This window comes from Phoxinus phoxinus, assembly GCF_949152265.1.
Source record: "Phoxinus phoxinus genome assembly, chromosome: 22".
Taxonomy (NCBI): Eukaryota; Metazoa; Chordata; class Actinopteri; order Cypriniformes; family Leuciscidae; genus Phoxinus; species Phoxinus phoxinus.
The window spans coordinates 6,224,525-6,243,029 of NC_136897.1; the positions used below are offsets into that span (position 1 = coordinate 6,224,525).

The following is an 18,505-nucleotide window of genomic DNA, read 5'->3' on the forward strand; positions in this document are numbered from 1 at the left end:
AAGGCACATCATTTATGTATATACATATAGACAATAACTGTACTAAATGTTGACTTTTTGTTATTGTTTAAAAAAAAATATTTCACATATTCTTAAATATACAAATATTTTGAACGTTTTCCACTGTATAAAAAAAGGGTCATGACGTAATTCCCCGACACAAGTCTAATCGGCTCTTGATTGCTTTGGCCTGACGTGACGTGAACAACACTGAACATAAATAATTTCCTGACTGTACGAAGTCCACTAACCTAGTGCAAGACTGCTGCTAAAAGGTTGAATTTTAAATTAGTTTAAAAAGCAACCCCTCCTTAATGTGCTTTATATTTCTTACATTCTGAAAAGTTATTAATGGATGTACCACATGATCCACATCACATCTTTCGTCTGAGAAATTTACAAAGTGTCTCCGAATGATTGGTTGTCTGCAGATGAGAATTAAACAGACGAATCATGCAGAGTTCAGTCGAGTCCTTCATAAATGTGTTAGAGTCATACAGAGGAAGAGATAAAGTGGTAAGTTTATATTTACACGCTTCACAAGAACCCCACTTTATAATAGACAAAAAGTATTATAATGTTAATTGCCTATAAACTTCACCCCTTTTATTATGTAGTCAAAATAAAAGTTGCCACTATATTAAAAACAAACAAACTTAACATAAATAATACAAAAATAAAATGCTAAATTAAACTGTAAAATACGATATTAATCCCATTTATTTTTCTATAAATAACGACAGATTAAAAAAACAAACGAATAAGAAATATAAAATTATAAACTGAAAGCTGTAACGTTATCATAATTTTTTACATATATTTTTATTTTTTATTCTTATCATTATTGTTCAAGATATTTTATAGGGGCAAAGCTGGTTAAAGAATCTTGTCGGTTTGTGTTGGATGAATTTACAGTGCATTCTTACTCTTAGTAAATCTTGTTAGAAATGCACTATATACAAGGAATTAAGTAACCAGGCACATTACTCATTCCCAGTTATCCATACATGCTGATTGGTGACATCATATGTGATGGTATCAGTGCAGGATTTGCATTGCAATTGTAATATCATTTATTTCCTCTGGGTCTAGATAAGGACCCTCTGCTATGGCTCTCAGCTGGTAGGTGGGGTTCTAGCTGGAAAGAACTCCCAGTCTTCCCTGGGAAAGAGTTTCCTGCTGTTCTCCGCTCAGTTGAGTCACTGCAGAACCACACTGAGGCTCTTTGATGACCTGTCCATGCTGGCGTACTCCACAAGCTATGGGTTAGGAGCCTCGGTGAGGAGGACACAGGGTGGCTCTGTTTAATTGAATCATTGGAGTTTTGAAGGAAAGTCTGACTTAATGGCCTTTTTTTTCTCAGGAGGAGGACGCTTTGGTGCGCTGGATGTCAATTCTGAATAATATAGCTGATCAGTTGTATTACCCATGTGAGCACATCGCCTGGGCCGCAGATGCAGAGCTCATCAAAACCAAATCTGACAAGTGGTGGGTGCTGAGCACGGGCCTCTGGGGCATTTCACTCATCCTCAACATACTCAGGTAAAGTGTGTAGGGTACAGAAGTCTGAGAACATATTGAACATTTTTTTTTCATTTAAACCTGAGAAGATCTGAAAGGATGAAATCACTGCGCTCTATGGACTCAGGGTGCAGGGATCCGTGAAAACAAGTGTTTTTTTTATTTTTTTTCAAGAAAACAGAAAGATCCTGTATCAGATTTTCCCCTACTCACCTGACTTCAGTTTACCTGGGGCGTCTCCAGTCTACAGGCGACACTTAAAGGGCTCATCGGATGCAAAATTAATTTTTATATGTGTTTGCATATAATGTGTCTTTGCAGTGTGTGAACACAACCACCATACAATGAAAAAAATCCATTCATTCCTTTTAAAAAAAGTCTAAACTCTCAATAATCAGGACGTTTGGATTTTCTGAGCACTATGATGTCATAATGCTCATGCTCCGCCCACATATTAGTATATTTCTGCCCTCAGAACAGCAGTTTGTAAATAAGTTAACTGATGGTTATTTATTTATTTTTCGTTTTTGAAATAAAATGATTTACAATTTAAACAATTATATATATATAAAAAATATATGAAAAAAAATATAGTAATAATATTTTACAGTAGGCCTATATGATTGAATCAAAAATATGATTTTTACTATAGTTTTGATCAATTCATGCATTCTTAGAGAGCAGAAGAGAAAAGACTTAGGTAACACTTTATTTTACAGTGTCCTTGTTACATGTTCATATCAGTAATAAGAATAAACTGATATGAAAATGTAATAAGAGTAATACGAGTAAATTATGGATAATTACAAGCAACTAACCCTTAACCAAAACCTACTAACCATAACTCTATAGTAAGTACATGTTGTTAATTAATATTACTCTGTACTTAAATTTGAATATTACTCTGTATCAAGGACACCTTAAAATAAGGTGTAACAGAGACTTCTTTCAAAAACATTACAGAAATTGATTTAGTGAGGAAGTGTTGTATTGTTTTTCTTTAAATGCAAACCACACATTTTCACTAGTGGTTACAGACTTTACATTAATATGCTTTTGTCTTTGGTAAATAGCAAAAATCTTTGTTTTTAGATCCATTAGATCCATCCAGATTCTGAAGAGAAAAGTGCAGAAGTGTCAATGGTCAGGTTCAGCTGACAGCAGGTTGGTGTTAAAGTTGAGCTCTGCATGTTAATGTCCCCATTAAACACAGAATGGCTCATTGTGTCTGATTACCACCAGGGAGGAAGCACTTTCTCAGAAAGCTGCGCTCCGGAGGCAGATCAGAAGGGAAGTGTTCAGTATCCTGAGCAGTTTGGCAGATCTCAGCAATGCCGTTCATTGGATGTCGCCTGGATTTCTGTGGGCTGGACGGTTTCCTCCATGGTTGGTGGGACTGATGGGAACGGCCTCGTCTCTGATAGGTCTACAGATGAGCTCCAGTGATCAAGGAGCATGTACCTAAAGCATTACACACACACACACACACACACACACACACACACACACACACACACACATATGTCTGGTATTATTTGTAATGTATTATTTAATAATTCATAATTATGTTTAACAATGTGCAATTTATACAGACTCACTGATGAGTCTGTATTTTGAAATTCCGTTAACTTCTACTCTAGTGAATACTAGTTAAAAAATGTTATATTCAATTGTAGATGGATGAATGTATTTGTAAAAAAAAAAATATACAAAAAAATGTGAAAATGCTAAATGACTATTTTTTCAATGACTCTGTAAAATGTGAAGATTCCTTTAATTTAACAGTTACATTTTTAAAAGTCTTAAAAGTTTTGAATGGAAAATTCTGTACCTCATTTGATGACACGATGGATTGATTAGTCGTGTCTTGTTCGGATGCGCATGCGCATGCACAGTGGAAATGTTCTCAACTACGTTAAGTTTTTGAGAAGCTGCACAATAACAGTGTTAACCGAATAAAAGTTTTTCGTAAACAAAATGAGTCCCGTCAGTTTGTAAGGATGTGTTACTGAAACACGACATCCTTTTGACCGGCTCCAAGCACCAGCCATTTAAGCGACTGGACAGGATTTGCGTGATGTTTAGTGATTATTGTTGGGGATCTAGATGAAAGGTAAGTCGTTATTGAATAACACTAAAGTTAATTTACAGATAATTCTCATATGTGTGTTTATATTATCAGAAATCAGATTTGCATGCTTTGTATAAATAGTGTCATGCACTTTGATCTATCCACGTACACAAAGTCAACCCAGCTGATGTGTGTGTGTGTGTGTGTGTGTGTGTGTTATGTTATTTCAGTCTATGGTTATTACACAATGCACTTTATCTTTAGACAACGCTGTGATTTACCTTACCAAAAAGTACTGTGATTGTACAATGATGCAGTGACCTTGATACTTGGGCACTATAGAATACCTCTTCCATTTGTTTTTTTTCATGCTTTTGATGACGAACCTTTATTATTATACAATGTGGAAGTATGTATGATACCTTGACTGGTACAGTTTGGGTATGTTTTAAACTCACCAGTTTTAATCTGGCGCTTTATCTGTTTTCTAGGTTGTTTTACATGGATCAAGGCTCTTCTGGATTTTTTTTTATGATTTTTAAGGGTTATTACCTTACTAAGGCTAAGAGTTACTAGTAGTAGCAATGGCAGATGGTTTTCTTTACAATGGAGATTTGGAGTTGGAACAGAGTTCCCAACTTGCTTCTTCTGATTCCTCCAAGTCTCAAACTGAAGCTTCAGCACCGGATACATATTGGGCTCATGATGCTTCTGATTGCTCAACTAACCCTCCTGAATCCACAAATTTGCTTAGTGGAAATCTACAGAGCCCTGAGTTGGAGGATCTGGATTCCTATAACCCAATCGAGCCCCCACCATTGGACTGGAGGTCTGACTCCTCCAGTGAGGCCGGTTTGGTTGTAGAAAGCTGTTCAATAGGAGATTTTGAGGCTCCTGGATTTTTCGACACAGAGTTGAATGAAGACACAATGTCTGCAGCAAGTTATTGCGGAGCTCAAGACTTCAGCGAAGCTCCTGAAAGAACCGAAGAGCTTTTGTTTCAAGAAATGTGTGAGAACAAGCCTGAAATAAGTGTTTTTCAAAAACAGGATGAGCAACGGGAAAGAAAAGAGAATTATGCAGAGGATAGAGATAGATTGTGTAATCAAGATATGAGGAAAGGGACAAACGAAGAAAAAAGTATGAAACACGATATTGAACACTCACACATTCAAAGTCTTCTCACTCAACTGCATCTTTTTCATCCATCAACTCCTTCCGATAGTCCCACCCACTGCACCGCTGATGACTCGGCCAATCACGGCGCTCTGCATAACTCGCTTACTTCAGCGGAGGCAGCTGCTTCCTCCCAAGTGCTTGAGTTTACTGTCCGATCAGCATGTGCCGATGCTGACAGGAACATCCCTGAAGCTTTGCTCTTTTCCCATGAGTATCAGAAAGATCTGCTGCAGCTGCTAGAGGACCCAGAGCCTGAGGAACCCAGAAGTGGCCCGCTGTTCGTTCACACACCCCTGGTGACCCCTGAACATCAGTCAGGTCTCAGAAGGCAGAGCAGTGATGCAGATGAGATGATCTCCATATCTCACAGCGAGGATGCTTGGCATAGACACCTGCAGGATGAGCTGTTGGTCTCAAGAATCACAGAGGAGGATCAGTGGGCGGCGTCTGAAGACCGGACCGTGGATCAGTCCGTCTCCCCAAACAATGATATGGTGACTTTTTAGTTCTCTTTAATTGCATTTAGTTAGGCTGTGTTCCATTAGATGTGGGATAGTCTTACTTGAAGGGATAGTTCACCCAAAACGTACAATTTTGTCATCATTTACTCACCCTCATGTTGTTTCAACCCTGTATGAGATTCTGTCTTCTGTTGAACACAAAAGAAGATAAAAAAAAATAAAAAACTGTTGGTATTGAGACCTATTGACTTCCATAGTATCTTTTTCCTACTATGGAAGTCAATGGCCACCGTCAACTGTCTGGTTACCAACATTCTTTAAAATATCGTCTTTTGTGTTCAATAGAGGGAAAAAAACTCATACAAGTTTGGAACACCTTGAGGGGGACTTAAGTCATTTTCACTTGTGAGTGAACTATCCCTTTAAAATCTCAGACTTTTGACCATAAAGGTGTTCCATTTCTTGACAGAAAAGCTCATTTAAAGTATTTTACACGGCTGTTTCTATAGAAGTCAGTTTCTGCCATAGAATAAAAAATTAAGGTAATTGCGACTATATATTTTTGACTTTGTTTATAGCAATTCCGTGTTTATCTGGCTATTTTAAATTAAGATCTCATAATTCAAACTTTATTTATAGCACTTTTCTTGCAGTTTTAAGTTTATACCACTTAATTTTAGTCCCAGACTAAAATGCATGTTTGAGCTGTTTTAAGATATGTCAGTGTCATTTGTGAATGAACTCGCAATTCTATAACATTAAACTCGCCATTGCAAGCAAGTCAAAATTGTTTAATATAAAAAAATAATAATTACCTTTTACAAAGGCCAGTTACCTTTGTGCATTTACCTTCATATGCTTAGGCATGTAATCTAAGAACTTCAATGTCAGGTATGACATCATATACCCATATCTTTGGTTTGAGTTTTGGATTTCCACATAAGTTGGAAATTGAGCTTTTGGTGGTATTTTTAATGCAAAGTAAAATTTTCTGACTTTCTTAGTTGAATGGAACACAGCATTGGAATCATCAGAGTTTAGATGCTTATTTGATTTTCTTTTGTCTTTTAACAGGAAGCTGAGACACAGCCAGCTTATAAGAATGGTATGAAATTCAATATAAAGTATTTACCTATTGTATTTATTTTCAGAGCTCTTGTGATGTAGATGGTAAATAATGTCCTTTTGCTGTTGTTCTAAGTGCCTGGACCATGTGACCCTGAAGACCTCCTGGATGGTGTGATCTTTGGATCTAAATATCTTGGATCTACGCAACTACAGTCTGAGAAAAATCCCTCCACTAACGCCCGGATGGTCCAAGCACAGGAAGCTATGGATCGTATCAAGGTTAAAGAATATAATTTATTTAAAAAAAGCAATTTTAACTTTAATGTTCAAGTTCTGTTTGCTAAGGCAAGTATCACAAGAGGACTCAACGATAAAGATCTGCAGGCCACTGATATGAATTTAAAATTATGAATTTATTCATTTACTAAAATAATTTTGCATCTACTATTTATTATTTATTTTAAAATAATGTTTAAATTTTATTATTTATCAATTTTACACACATTTTTTCATCAAATGCTAACTTTTCTATAAAAGGAAATTCTGCAATAATAGCTGAAATTTATACAGTTATTATATTAGTTATTATAATTAAATGGGAACTTCAAGACGGCAGTAAAAACTTAAACACTTATGCTTGGAAAGGATGGCATACAAGACATTGCACAACATTACTGTACTTTACTTACATAACATTACTTTACTTACATAACATTACTTTACTTACACACCATTACTTACATAACATTACTTTACTTACATAACATTACTTTACTTGCATAACATTACTTTACTTACATACCATTACTTACATAACATTACTTGCATAACATTACTTTACTTACATACCATTACTTACATAACATTACTTTACTTACATACCATTACTTTACTTACATACCATTACTTTACTTACATACCATTACTTTACTTACATACCATTACTTTACTTACATAACATTACTTACATAACATTACTTTACTTACATAACATTACTTTACTTGCATAACATTACTTTACTTACATACCATTACTTACATAACATTACTTTACTTGCATAACATTACTTTACTTACATACCATTACTTTACTTGCATAACATTACTTTACTTACATACCATTACTTTACTTACATACCATTACTTTACTTACATACCATTACTTTACTTGCATAACATTACTTTACTTACATACCATTACTTACATAACATTACTTTACTTGCATAACATTACTTTACTTACATACCATTACTTACATAACATTACTTTACTTACATAACATTACTTTACTTACATACCATTACTTACATAACATTACTTTACTTGCATAACATTACTTTACTTACATACCATTACTTACATAACATTACTTTACTTACATACCATTACTTACATAACATTACTTTACTTGCATAACATTACTTTACTTACATACCATTACTTACATAACATTACTTTACTTGCATAACATTACTTTACTTACATACCATTACTTTACTTACATACCATTACTTTACTTACATACCATTACTTTACTTACATACCATTACTTTACTTGCATAACATTACTTTACTTACATACCATTACTTACATAACATTACTTTACTTGCATAACATTACTTTACTTACATACCATTACTTACATACCATTACTTTACTTACATACCATTACTTTACTTACATACCATTACTTTACTTACATACCATTACTTTACTTACATACCATTACTTTACTTACATAACATAACATTACTTTACTTACATAACATTACTTTACTTACATAACATAACATTACTTTACTTACATAACATTACTTTACTTACATAACATAACATTACTTTACTTACATAACATAACATTACTTTACTTACATAACATAACATTACTTTACTTACATAACATTACTTACACTTTACTACATAACATTACTTTTTCATTACATGCCAAGTGAGATATTTCAAGCCTTTATTTGTTATAATTTTGATGATTATGGCTTATGAAAACCTTTTCACAATATACTAATTTTGAATTTGGGGTTTTCATAAGCTGTACACCATAATCATCAAAATGATAACAAATAGAGGCTTGAAATATCACACTTTGCATGTAATGAGTCTATATAATATATTAGTTTCACCTTTAAAGTTGAATTACTGAAATAAAATGAACTTTTGCACGATACTTAAATTTTTCGAGTTTCATCTGTATTATTGGCAGTTTAAGTTGGACCAATAAGGAACCGCCCACAACACCTTTCATTGGGGTTTTACACAGGCAATCACTACTCACGCTTTCTTTGCTTTCTTAGTTTGGCTATTAACATGGCTAATACAACATACATGTGCATTTATAATATCTAGGCACCTGAAGGAGAGTCTCAGCCTATGACGGAGGTGGATCTGTTCATTTCCACACAGAGAATCAAAGTACTGAGTGCTGACACACAGGTTAGACAAAAGACATACTTGACAGTCCATCTTATGTTCTGTGAGTGATGTGTTCTCTGATGTGAGGCTGGTTTCTCTCTTGCTTCCAGGAGGCCATGATGGACCATGCCCTGCAGATGATTTCATACATCGCAGATATTGGGAACATTGTAGTTTTGATGGCCCGCAGGAAGCCAGCCAATCGCAAATCAGCGGACTCCGCGGCAACCTCTGCAGCACCACCGAAGAAGTGCTGGATGATTTGCCACGTCTTTTCTTCAGATGATGTGAGTCAAATATTTAGTCCAGAGCCCGTGGCTGTTCTGTAGGCAAACACCAATGTCTTGAACTTAATGCGAGCCGCAACCGGAAGCCAGTGCTGAGAGATAAACAGAGGAGACACATGGGCTCTCTTGGGCTCATTGAAGACAAGACCTGCTGCTGCGTTTCGAATCATTTGAAGAGGTTTGATTGCACATGTTGGAAGTCACTCTTAAATGTTGACATATTTTTGTGTGATGTCCACCTGGACAAAGAGTTGGTAAAAATGTTGTATTGTCTTTATTATAGGGTTTTCATTATGCATTTACGTGTAAAGTTGTCTTTTGAGATTTTAATTTGATCTAACTTTCATAATTCCTTACTCCTTATGTGTGTCTTCTTTAGGCTCAGACAATTGCACAGGCCATTGGTCAGGCTTTTGGCGTTGCATACCAGCAGTTTCTGTACACTAATGGAATTAAAGCTAGTGATCTGAGGCCAGGCGAGTACAGCGATTACCTCGGCACTCAGGAACTTTATAACGGAGACCTGGTTCACTTTTCTCGCTCTGAAAACATCAGAGAGGTGAGGATGTCTTGCCCTCTATGTGGATCTGTGCCGAAAGCTGTTGCTTTGAACACTTTTTTTATTTTATTTTTCACTTTGTATCGTTTTATTTGAATGCGTTTTTAAGCCTGAAAATTTATCTTATCTTTTTCCATCTTATTGTGCTTGAATGGGCAAATTCACACACTTATTTTTCAAAATGCTTATCTTTGTGAGTATCTTCATGAAAGATGGGGAGTATGTTTTTTTAAGTTATTTTTTACTTATGTTAGTTAGGTTGGTATTAGTTTTTTTGGGGGGGGGAATTGAAATTGGTGACAAAAATTATGAAATTTCATAAAATAAAAAAAACGGGATATATATCGTTACCATGAAATAAAATTACTCGTATCATAATGAAAGATTTTGGTCATATTGCACACACAAAGCTAGATAGCATGAATACAACCCATTCCCCTCTTTTTATTTTTAGGTGTGCATATCAAAAAAGGCAGGAGAGATATTAGGTGTTGCAATTGTGGAGTCTGGCTGGGGCTCTATCTTGCCGACAGTGGTGGTAGCCAACCTGCTTCACGGCGGCCCTGCAGAACGGTCCGGCGAGCTGAGCATCGGGGATCGCATCATGTCCGTTAATGGCACCAGTCTGGTGGGCCTCCCCATCGCCACCTGCCAAAGTATCATACGAGTAAGACCAACCAGAAATTAAGCATTCCACAACAATTAAAACACTCTGCATCTCGTGCCAAAATATTGTTTTTTCGTTTACGCCAGGATTTAAAGAACCTGTCGATGATAAAGCTCAGCATCGTTCACTGTCCACCTGTCACAATGGCGATCATTAAGCGTCCAGACCCCAAGTATCAGCTGGGCTTCAGCGTGGAGGACGGGATTGTAAGCAACTGTTTACAACCACTATGTTGGTGAAGCTGTGTTGAGTATATGACATTCTGTTTCTGTTAACATGACTTCTGCAATAGATTTGCAGTTTAATGCGAGGAGGAATCGCTGAGCGGGGTGGCATTCGAGTCGGTCATCGAATCATTGAGATCAATGGACAGAGTGTCGTTGCTACACCTCACGAGAAGATCATCCACATCCTGTCCAGTGCTGTAGGAGAGGTAGGATGAGCGTATTTCACTTTAAATAATATTGCGCCCTTTTTACTACAGCAAGAATGATTCAAAAACTTCTAGAAATCAGGATATGATTGTTCAGATTTAAATCGAATAGTCTTAAATCGAATTTTAAATATGGATGTGGTTTGGATCTGGTTAAGTGTGTTTTATTGCTGTTCAGACTACCGGTACATAAAACAACAATTTAGTCAAAAACGTTCACCAGTATAGCTTTCTTTTTCTGGTTATTAATTTCTATTTTTTTTTGCAATTTACTATTTCACAATTAAATGGTTGTGACGTACATCCAAGTCTAACAGATTATCGAAAAATAAATGTAGGGCATGAACTTGGTTAAATGGATCTGTTATTTATTCGATTTTGAGATGTGGACACACAAAAATGGAGACAGATGAACATGAGCAGGGTTTTAGCTGACTAAATGATTGGAGAAGTTCTGCATATGACACCAGACAGTTTCACCCAGAACATCCAGTTTTGACTTTGATTACGTTGATGAATCCTTCACAATAAGAGCTATAACTTGCATTTTAAAAATAGACTGGATGAATTTTCATTTGTAATAAACTTTTATCTAATTTGTAACAGATTCATCTGAAGACTATGCCAACATCAACCTACCGTCTCCTGACTGGCCTAGATCAGCCCGTGTTCCTTTAGGAGGCGGATCCCCTCAGGTTTTCTGTCACATGCAAATTTACCACTGAACACTTTACTGAGGTGTAGAGAAGTTATTTAATTTAAACTCTGTCTTTTAGCAGATACATTAAAACTGAGCAGTGTAAAATGTTACAAAGATCATGGACCTATATTTTAAAGCTGTTTTAGAGCTGATTATTTAACTGCTGGTTATTATGTGTACATTTGTTTTTGCTCTTGCTGCTAAGCCAATGTGCCTGAAGACAAGCCTTGTTTTTTAATGACTATGCATTAGAATCCACACATTTAAAATTAATCTTAAATAATCTTGAGCCTTCCATCTCAAGCTTCCAGCACTTCTGCAATACCTCATTATGGATTTGATATTCAGTGGTTTACATGCTTTTCACAGAGCTCAAGACTTAGTGCCTGTAAAAATGAACGGACCTTGATTATGCCAGGGTTGTTTTTAGCTATATAGAGAGAGGTATATTTTAATAACTGCTGTATTGGATGTTTATTAAAGATACATCAAGACAATCTTTCTTGATTTGTGTGTTTAATTGTTTAAAGAGAGAAAAAAGGATAGTACAATTCTAAGGTATATCTTATATTTTGGTAACACTTGACTTAACAATAAGTTCTCATTTGTTAACATTAGTTCATGTATTAACTAACAACGAGCAATACATTTGTTTCAGTATTAATTCATCTTTGTTAACATTAGTTAATAAAAATCCAACTGTCCATTGTGTGTTCATGTTAGCTCACAGTGTATTAACATATAATAATAATAATGTTAACAATTACATCTTTTTTATTTTAATGTTTTAGTAAATGTTGAAATTAACATTAACTAAGATTAATAAATGCTGTAGAAGAATTTCTCATTCTGAGTCCTATCTTATTTTCTATATTGTTTGGTTTTACTACTTTATTATATAATATCTTTGTTTTTCAAGATATCGACAATGATTATTTTTCAAGATATCGACAATCCTCACAGGATATATGCGGAATTATAAGATATAAAAAAAATATAACGATAATTACATTTCCAGACAGGCTCACTGTACAGGTGCCGGAAATGGCGCAGGGCTTATGTAAAGTCTAAATGGGCGGGTGCTAAATGAACACAAAGCAAATGATTGGCTACATATCCTGAATGTAGCGCTCTCTATTGGTTACAAGCTCAATGTGGTTTCAATGTTTTGAATGGAAGCCACGCCCATGTTGGTGCTTCCTCAAAGTGATCTCGTAACACCGGCAGCGCGCACGGCCACGGACTGCAGAAAGACTGCAGCAGACCAGCTAATTCATGAGGCAAATGAAGTTTTGGATAAAACGAAAGGTAACAGCATTCTACCCGTGATTATTGTGTTGTTTATAGACATCAATAGCGAAAGTTAAAGCTACGGTACTGTGAATGATTCGAAATGATATGACCTGCAATGAACAGTTCATTAAATATTAATGACAAATTATTGTATCCTAAAGTATATCTTGCATTATAGAATACAAGGGAAAACTAAATAAACGATTTCTAATGAAAATATGTTGAATATACTTCTCAAATGAGGCCTTATTTTTTAAATAGGCCTATATATTTAAACAAATATTTTGTTTACTCTATCCATAAACAGTGTGATGATAATTATGTCAGTTACAATAAACAATCTATAGTTCTGTAGATGTTTAAGGATTTGAAATCAGCAGTGTAAATAATTGTTTAATGTTTTGTTCAAACAAAGCAGCCCATAATAATTTCAGTCATTACATTAACATTATCTTTGTCTTACACAAGCTGTATTTTTCTGTTCCCATTTTAGAGGAGATTTGTTTGTCTTGGCTCTGTTAAGCCAATTAGTATAATGAGGATTTCAAGAAAAGGAATTTACAGTCAAAGCCGAAGAGATCATGTCTTTTAACTTTCAACAACTCATCCATTCATTTAAAGGGGTTTGTTCACCTCCAAATTAACATTTTGTTGTAACCAAGAAGCTCCAATTTGAATATGTGCATATTCAAATCAAACAATGATATTTGAGAGCTACAATTACAATTTTTCATAGTAAAATGATTGTTTTGATTCAGAAGACGTGGAATATGATGCTTTTACGATGCTGTTTTTTTTAGATTGACAGCCCCTGGTAACCATTAACTTTAATTGTATGGAGTGAAAACTTGCATATCATCTCCTTTTGTCTTCCATAGAAGAAGTCTCTTTACTGAATTGAAAGGCTTCTTTGCTTTGAGTGTAAAGTTACGCCAAGTATGCGTCATCATTGTATTTGCATGGTGGAAGAATAGAACCATTTTTTTGTTGTAGGTTTCCTCGGTCACCATGGTTGCGTAGTTCTGTGCCGTCCATCATGGCCATTGGAACGCAGCTCTATCTGCTGCTGTGGAAAAACTTCACGTACCGCAGGAGAAACAAGGTGACGTGTCTTTACTCCTCCTCCGCAAAACACTTACACTCTCTGTCAAACACTCCACAGTTGGAATAGAGTGAGGAATGTCATTAAACATGATTTTCTACATGATGTCTCTTTATCTTTCCTTACAGGTCCAACTGATTATTGAACTTCTGTGGCCGCTCTTCCTCTTCCTCATCCTCATTGCTGTCCGGCAATCACACCCGCCATATAAACAGAGCCAGTGTAAGTGACGCCCTGTGAGCGAGAGTGTTGCCCTCCTCTTTTGGCAGGTGGCAGGGAAGCAAAGCTGATTAGCTACACTGAAAATCAGGACATTGTTGAGCCCTTGTGACATTGTTTATATATAATAAGCATGACCTTTCTAACGGCTCATCTGAAGAAAATTTAGTCCCAATGACGTGATGAATTATTTTAAATAAATGAAATGAATGTTGCACATTTCTCTAATAAGGGTAGATATTATAGGTGATGGAAGTCATGGGTTTATTTATTTAACATTGCTCTTCTTAAGCATCCCAACCAGGTTTATGTTATATTCTTCGCCTTTAAATGTCCTGTCCATCCTATCGAAGCCTGTTTCCACTTCAGAGTAAAAAAAGAAGAAGGTATATGCAACTGTGTATCTCTTATAGTTAGCATCAGCAGCTGCTCCTGGCCGTAAATTTAGTTAGGGCAGATTCTGGGTCTTAGCGCTAGTTTATGAAAAAACATTTTGTACGTTTTATATTCTTATCACTGAACACGCCAGACACACTTTTGGCAGAATTCAAATGTCCTTGCGTCATTCAGCCTGAGGATGGCGCTCGGCAGCCTTTAGTATCCACGACAAACGCATAGAATGCCATCTTAAAAATGCCTTAATGTAGTATTTATTGCCTCGGAATGTTGTTTATGAATATTGCAAGTTGTGGAGGAATTCCAGTGAAGAAACCCGTCATGTCTATAACAGCACGTCTGTATATAAAGGCTATTCAGATGAGCATGTTTAAACTAAAGGATACTTTCATTTGATACGCTACTCCACATAGGAAGAACAGACATGCCAACTAGTTACTGACCTGATACAGACTAATGCATATAGCTGAAGCAGACTGATATCATCTTGTTCTGGAGTGAGGTTTACGTAATGCAAGCGGGGCACCCAGAAATCTGCTTCAATGGCTCTCAATTAGAGCGAGCTGCAGTTCCATTTTTCACCACTTATTTACATTGGAATTTTGTGTGGCGCTGTAGAGCTGGGAAGGGCTCCGAGACCGGCTGCCCCGCTTAGTATGATACATGCCTGCTGAAGCTATGTGCTAAATTTTCGATCGTAGCAATTAGCAATTATACGATGATCCAATCAACCAAAACCAAGTCCTTCTCTAAAAATTTTCTCAATCGAGAAGTCGCAAAAAAATAGGATCACAATTACCAACTTTAAACTTTATAAAGACTTTATTAAACTATATACTGAAACCTAGTGGTGTGGGTGCAGCATCACACAAAAACAAAAGTTTGAGAATATTTATACCATTGTACCAACCACACCCTATTTACAGCTATTTTTGTCATCCATTATTTATTCGTTATGCAAATAAAGGTGTCCAATAAAATCATATCATCTGAGTGTACAGTACACATGTGGTAGGAGGCCCTTTACAAAGAACATATTTTTGTATTCTGTTGTGCTGCTTTTACATTGTTTTTCTATGTAAATGTGCACCAGATTTTCTGTATCTTGTGCGTGACACAGCATTCTAAACATGTAGCACTCTTTAAAAAAAACGTGTCTATTTTTTTTGTCTTACATTTTTACATCATGCGTCTCATGATTTTAAATGCAAGTAGCGCCTAAAAGTGTACATCATTAGAAAATGTACTTTTTATTTTATGTAAAAAAAATGTTTTGTTTATTTTAGTTCATTTAAATGTCTTTATGTTTTGAATGTTTCACATTCACATTAAATGTTTCTGATCTTTTTTTCCATATCAGGTCACTTTCCCAACAAGGCCCTTCCTTCAGCAGGCACACTGCCATGGGTTCAGGGCATCATCTGCAATGTCAACAATCCCTGTTTTCATCACCCCACTTCAGGAGAGACACCCGGTCGAGTGAGCAACTTCGACAACTCCATGTGAGATGCTTTTCTGTACAGTATCTCAGACACTGTATCATGATTTTTCTTTGGGTTTGGCCTTTAATGGAGGTTTATTCTCTCGTTTTCAGACTCTCTCGACTTTTGGTCGATATCAGGACTGTCCTGACAATCAGTGGTAACCGTACGGCCCTCTCCGGCCTACAGGACCTGTCGCAGGCAATCCAGAGACTCGGGGAAAGACCAGATGCCTGGCCAAGTACGACATGTTGATCAAATGTCTCATTGTAGAAGATGTTCAATATCCCATTCAATATTCTCAAAGACCTGAAACGGAGAGAGAATGGAGACTTGTTTAAAGACCCCAGTAATGACTCTCAGCTAGAGATCTCAACAATGTCTCAGATTGTGCTCAGATACCAAACTGAGAAAGCTTTTCTGGCAGATCCCGCTGAGAGGAAATAAGGCTTTTGTTTATGTTTAAAAAAAAACTACCATAATCTTCTTTTTTTAATGAGAACAGCAAGTACACATTCTGTGCCTTGCACATATAATGCAAATCCTGAACAAAATGTTGCCAGTAGGTTAAACTATTTTCCTTAATGTATTATTAATAAAATCAAACTTTTAATATAAGCTCACTGGACTTTGATCTTTGTAGATCTTCCAGTTGGAGAGTATCTCAAGGCCAATGAAAGCTTCTCCTCCTTCCTGCGGACAAACACCAGCATCTCCTCAGCATCTGTTGATCAGTTACTGAGGGCACGACTGAACCTCCAAGTGGTAAGAAAGAACCTTTTTTCTACTTTCTAAAGTGCTTCTAATCCTCCTCTGGAAACCTAGATTCTGAGCTGGCCTAATGACCTGACAGTGCAAGCATTGTTTTTTATTTGTTTTTGCATTTACCCGAAATATGTGATTGGATAATCTCTATATTTTATACAGATATTTATTGTCCTGATACAAAGAGAAAATCTGAAAAATAAAACTAGCAGCTTATATTTGCAACCACAATGTTGCCCCCTGCCCAATTACATCATTAGTTAGAGCTAACCAATAATTGAATTACCTAAGCTAGATTTCTACAATTTCTTCAGAGGAACAGATTTTTCATGTTTAAAGGTCAGCATGAAATTAAAATACACCCATCTATTTTCTAAATGCATGTTATTGATCACAATTCATTTGTTTTTTCAAAAAATGTTGATCACATAATTCTTAATCAAATTTCATAGCTCAATCTGGTGAAACGACATACTCCCTGATGATGTCAATCACTTAGTCTGCTTAAACGCTGCCCCTTTCTTACAATTGACTGCAAGCTCGCATTCCATCTACCTACATCCAATCAACAAGTAGATAGAACCAAGCAGCCCCACCCCCACCCCCACACACACATTTTTTTTATTTTTATAATCCGTTTCACTCGGATGCATGTCACATGAAAAAAAGGGTCTGTCGCTACTTTCCTTTCATCATGACTTTAAAGTCGGCATGAAATAAAAATTTGTCCCATCTTTTTCTAAACGAGTGCTGTGAATTTTATCGTTTTTTTTTATCTCTTAATTTTTAATAAAAATATCATAATGTCTTCTGGAGAAACGACAGACTTTTCTCTGGTGATGTATGCAGGACTTCTCCAATCATTTAGTCCACTTAAGTCCAATCAACAACCAATGAACAGAATCAGGTCCCTGCCCTAATTTTTTTCCCATGATCAATACATCCAATTGCTCTTGGATCTATGTCACAATACAACTTTAACACTTTCATAGCATAGTATTTTTATAGTAAATTGATACATGGACATCTTGTTTTACCTCTTTTGTCCACAAGGTTGCATTAGCAGGTGGAGGAATGCGTCTGTCTGATATCGTCTGCAATGCTTCACTCTTGGGTCTTTACCTCACCACTGAGGAAGGAGATTCTTTCCCTGAACTCCAGGGGGCGTTGTGTTCTGTGCCCTCAGATGTAATGCAGAAGGCAGAGCAGATCTTCCTCTCACAGCTGGACTTCAGCAAGATCCTCACGGTTTGTGGGCTTATGCTTTCTGCATTTATTCTGTTAAAGGATGGGAGAAACAAAGCTTCTTTTTTTTTAGAACTTTTAAAAACTAGAGATGCACTGAGAGATGCCAGCCACCCAAACATATAATTTTCTCAGATTTAAATATCCGCATCCGACTCCCACCCGATCATCACATTACAATTATTCTAATTCTCAGTGTTGAGTAATGATATGGTAACATATTACACCGAAGGAGGCTGCTTTTAAATTAACATTTATTTATAACAAAAGTTCTTCTTTGGAAAATTTTAATTTCCTTAATAGCCTAAACCCAGGCTTTACTCCCTTCAAACTAAAATGGTCACTATTTCCGTCACTGCAACTTCCCGAACATGCACACCAAAACTGTAAAAAAAAATTGGGTCCCAAGCAAAGGCTGGACATAGGCTAATGTATGAGTCTTGTGTCATAATCATGGCACTTCACAGCCTTTACATATTACAAAATGCTGAAACAAGTGGGGCCACCAACTGCGTAGCTTAATGAGAGTCTGCAAATTAGTGCCTGACGAAAAATGTTGCTTAGAAATGTTCACATTTTAGAGAATGTAGTAATGATCCACCCGCAATAATCAAAATGTTATTTTTTAT

General features: G+C 36.1%; 3 protein-coding genes across 5 annotated transcripts in view; all 3 read left to right on the plus strand.

The window, feature by feature from the left end:
* The first annotated feature begins 156 nt into the window (after nucleotides 1-156).
* Nucleotides 157-3,491, plus strand: pex11g (peroxisomal biogenesis factor 11 gamma). Of its 2 annotated transcripts, XM_079597980.1 has the most exons (6): nucleotides 157-275; nucleotides 432-516; nucleotides 1,093-1,278; nucleotides 1,364-1,542; nucleotides 2,614-2,685; nucleotides 2,764-3,491. In XM_079597980.1, the coding sequence occupies exons 2-6, from the start codon at nucleotides 454-456 to the stop codon at nucleotides 2,984-2,986; spliced, it is 723 nt and encodes a 240-aa protein (XP_079454106.1). In that variant the 5' UTR covers nucleotides 157-275; nucleotides 432-453; the 3' UTR covers nucleotides 2,987-3,491. The 2 variants fall into 2 exon arrangements, with proteins under 2 accessions (XP_079454106.1, XP_079454105.1); XM_079597979.1 differs by having other exon boundaries at nucleotides 157-516.
* Nucleotides 3,380-12,221, plus strand: LOC306990743 (amyloid-beta A4 precursor protein-binding family A member 1). The gene is made up of 11 exons (XM_079597967.1): nucleotides 3,380-3,634; nucleotides 4,084-5,265; nucleotides 6,307-6,337; nucleotides 6,434-6,579; nucleotides 8,664-8,750; nucleotides 8,840-9,016; nucleotides 9,396-9,575; nucleotides 10,030-10,242; nucleotides 10,329-10,448; nucleotides 10,535-10,675; nucleotides 11,282-12,221. The coding sequence occupies exons 2-11, from the start codon at nucleotides 4,177-4,179 to the stop codon at nucleotides 11,351-11,353; spliced, it is 2,256 nt and encodes a 751-aa protein (XP_079454093.1). The 5' UTR covers nucleotides 3,380-3,634; nucleotides 4,084-4,176; the 3' UTR covers nucleotides 11,354-12,221.
* Nucleotides 12,222-12,570: 349 nt separating this feature from the next.
* The window catches only part of abca7 (ATP-binding cassette, sub-family A (ABC1), member 7), a 36,228-nt gene continuing 30,293 nt past the window's right edge, over nucleotides 12,571-18,505 (plus strand). For both annotated transcript variants that reach the window (XM_079597962.1, XM_079597963.1), the window contains exons 1-7: nucleotides 12,571-12,683; nucleotides 13,662-13,770; nucleotides 13,899-13,992; nucleotides 15,746-15,887; nucleotides 15,980-16,107; nucleotides 16,510-16,631; nucleotides 17,685-17,879. In XM_079597962.1, coding sequence (XP_079454088.1) covers nucleotides 13,705-13,770; nucleotides 13,899-13,992; nucleotides 15,746-15,887; nucleotides 15,980-16,107; nucleotides 16,510-16,631; nucleotides 17,685-17,879 — 747 coding nt within the window. In that variant the 5' untranslated portion in view covers nucleotides 12,571-12,683; nucleotides 13,662-13,704. The remainder of the gene's footprint in view (nucleotides 12,684-13,661; nucleotides 13,771-13,898; nucleotides 13,993-15,745; nucleotides 15,888-15,979; nucleotides 16,108-16,509; nucleotides 16,632-17,684; nucleotides 17,880-18,505) is intronic.

Bases quoted from the DNA above. Each gene is read 5' to 3' on its own strand.
- LOC306990743 (XM_079597967.1), top strand. From the start codon at position 4,177: ATGGCAGATGGTTTTCTTTACAATGGAGATTTGGAGTTGGAACAGAGT. The intron at 5,266-6,306 runs GTGACTTTTTAG...GTCTTTTAACAG, and splicing joins TCTCCCCAAACAATGATATG to GAAGCTGAGACACAGCCAGC. The intron at 10,676-11,281 runs GTAGGATGAGCG...AATTTGTAACAG, and splicing joins TGTCCAGTGCTGTAGGAGAG to ATTCATCTGAAGACTATGCC.
- pex11g (XM_079597979.1), top strand. From the start codon at position 454: ATGCAGAGTTCAGTCGAGTCCTTCATAAATGTGTTAGAGTCATACAGA. The intron at 1,543-2,613 runs GTAAAGTGTGTA...CTTTGTTTTTAG, and splicing joins CTCATCCTCAACATACTCAG to ATCCATTAGATCCATCCAGA. The intron at 2,686-2,763 runs GTTGGTGTTAAA...GATTACCACCAG, and splicing joins TCAGGTTCAGCTGACAGCAG to GGAGGAAGCACTTTCTCAGA.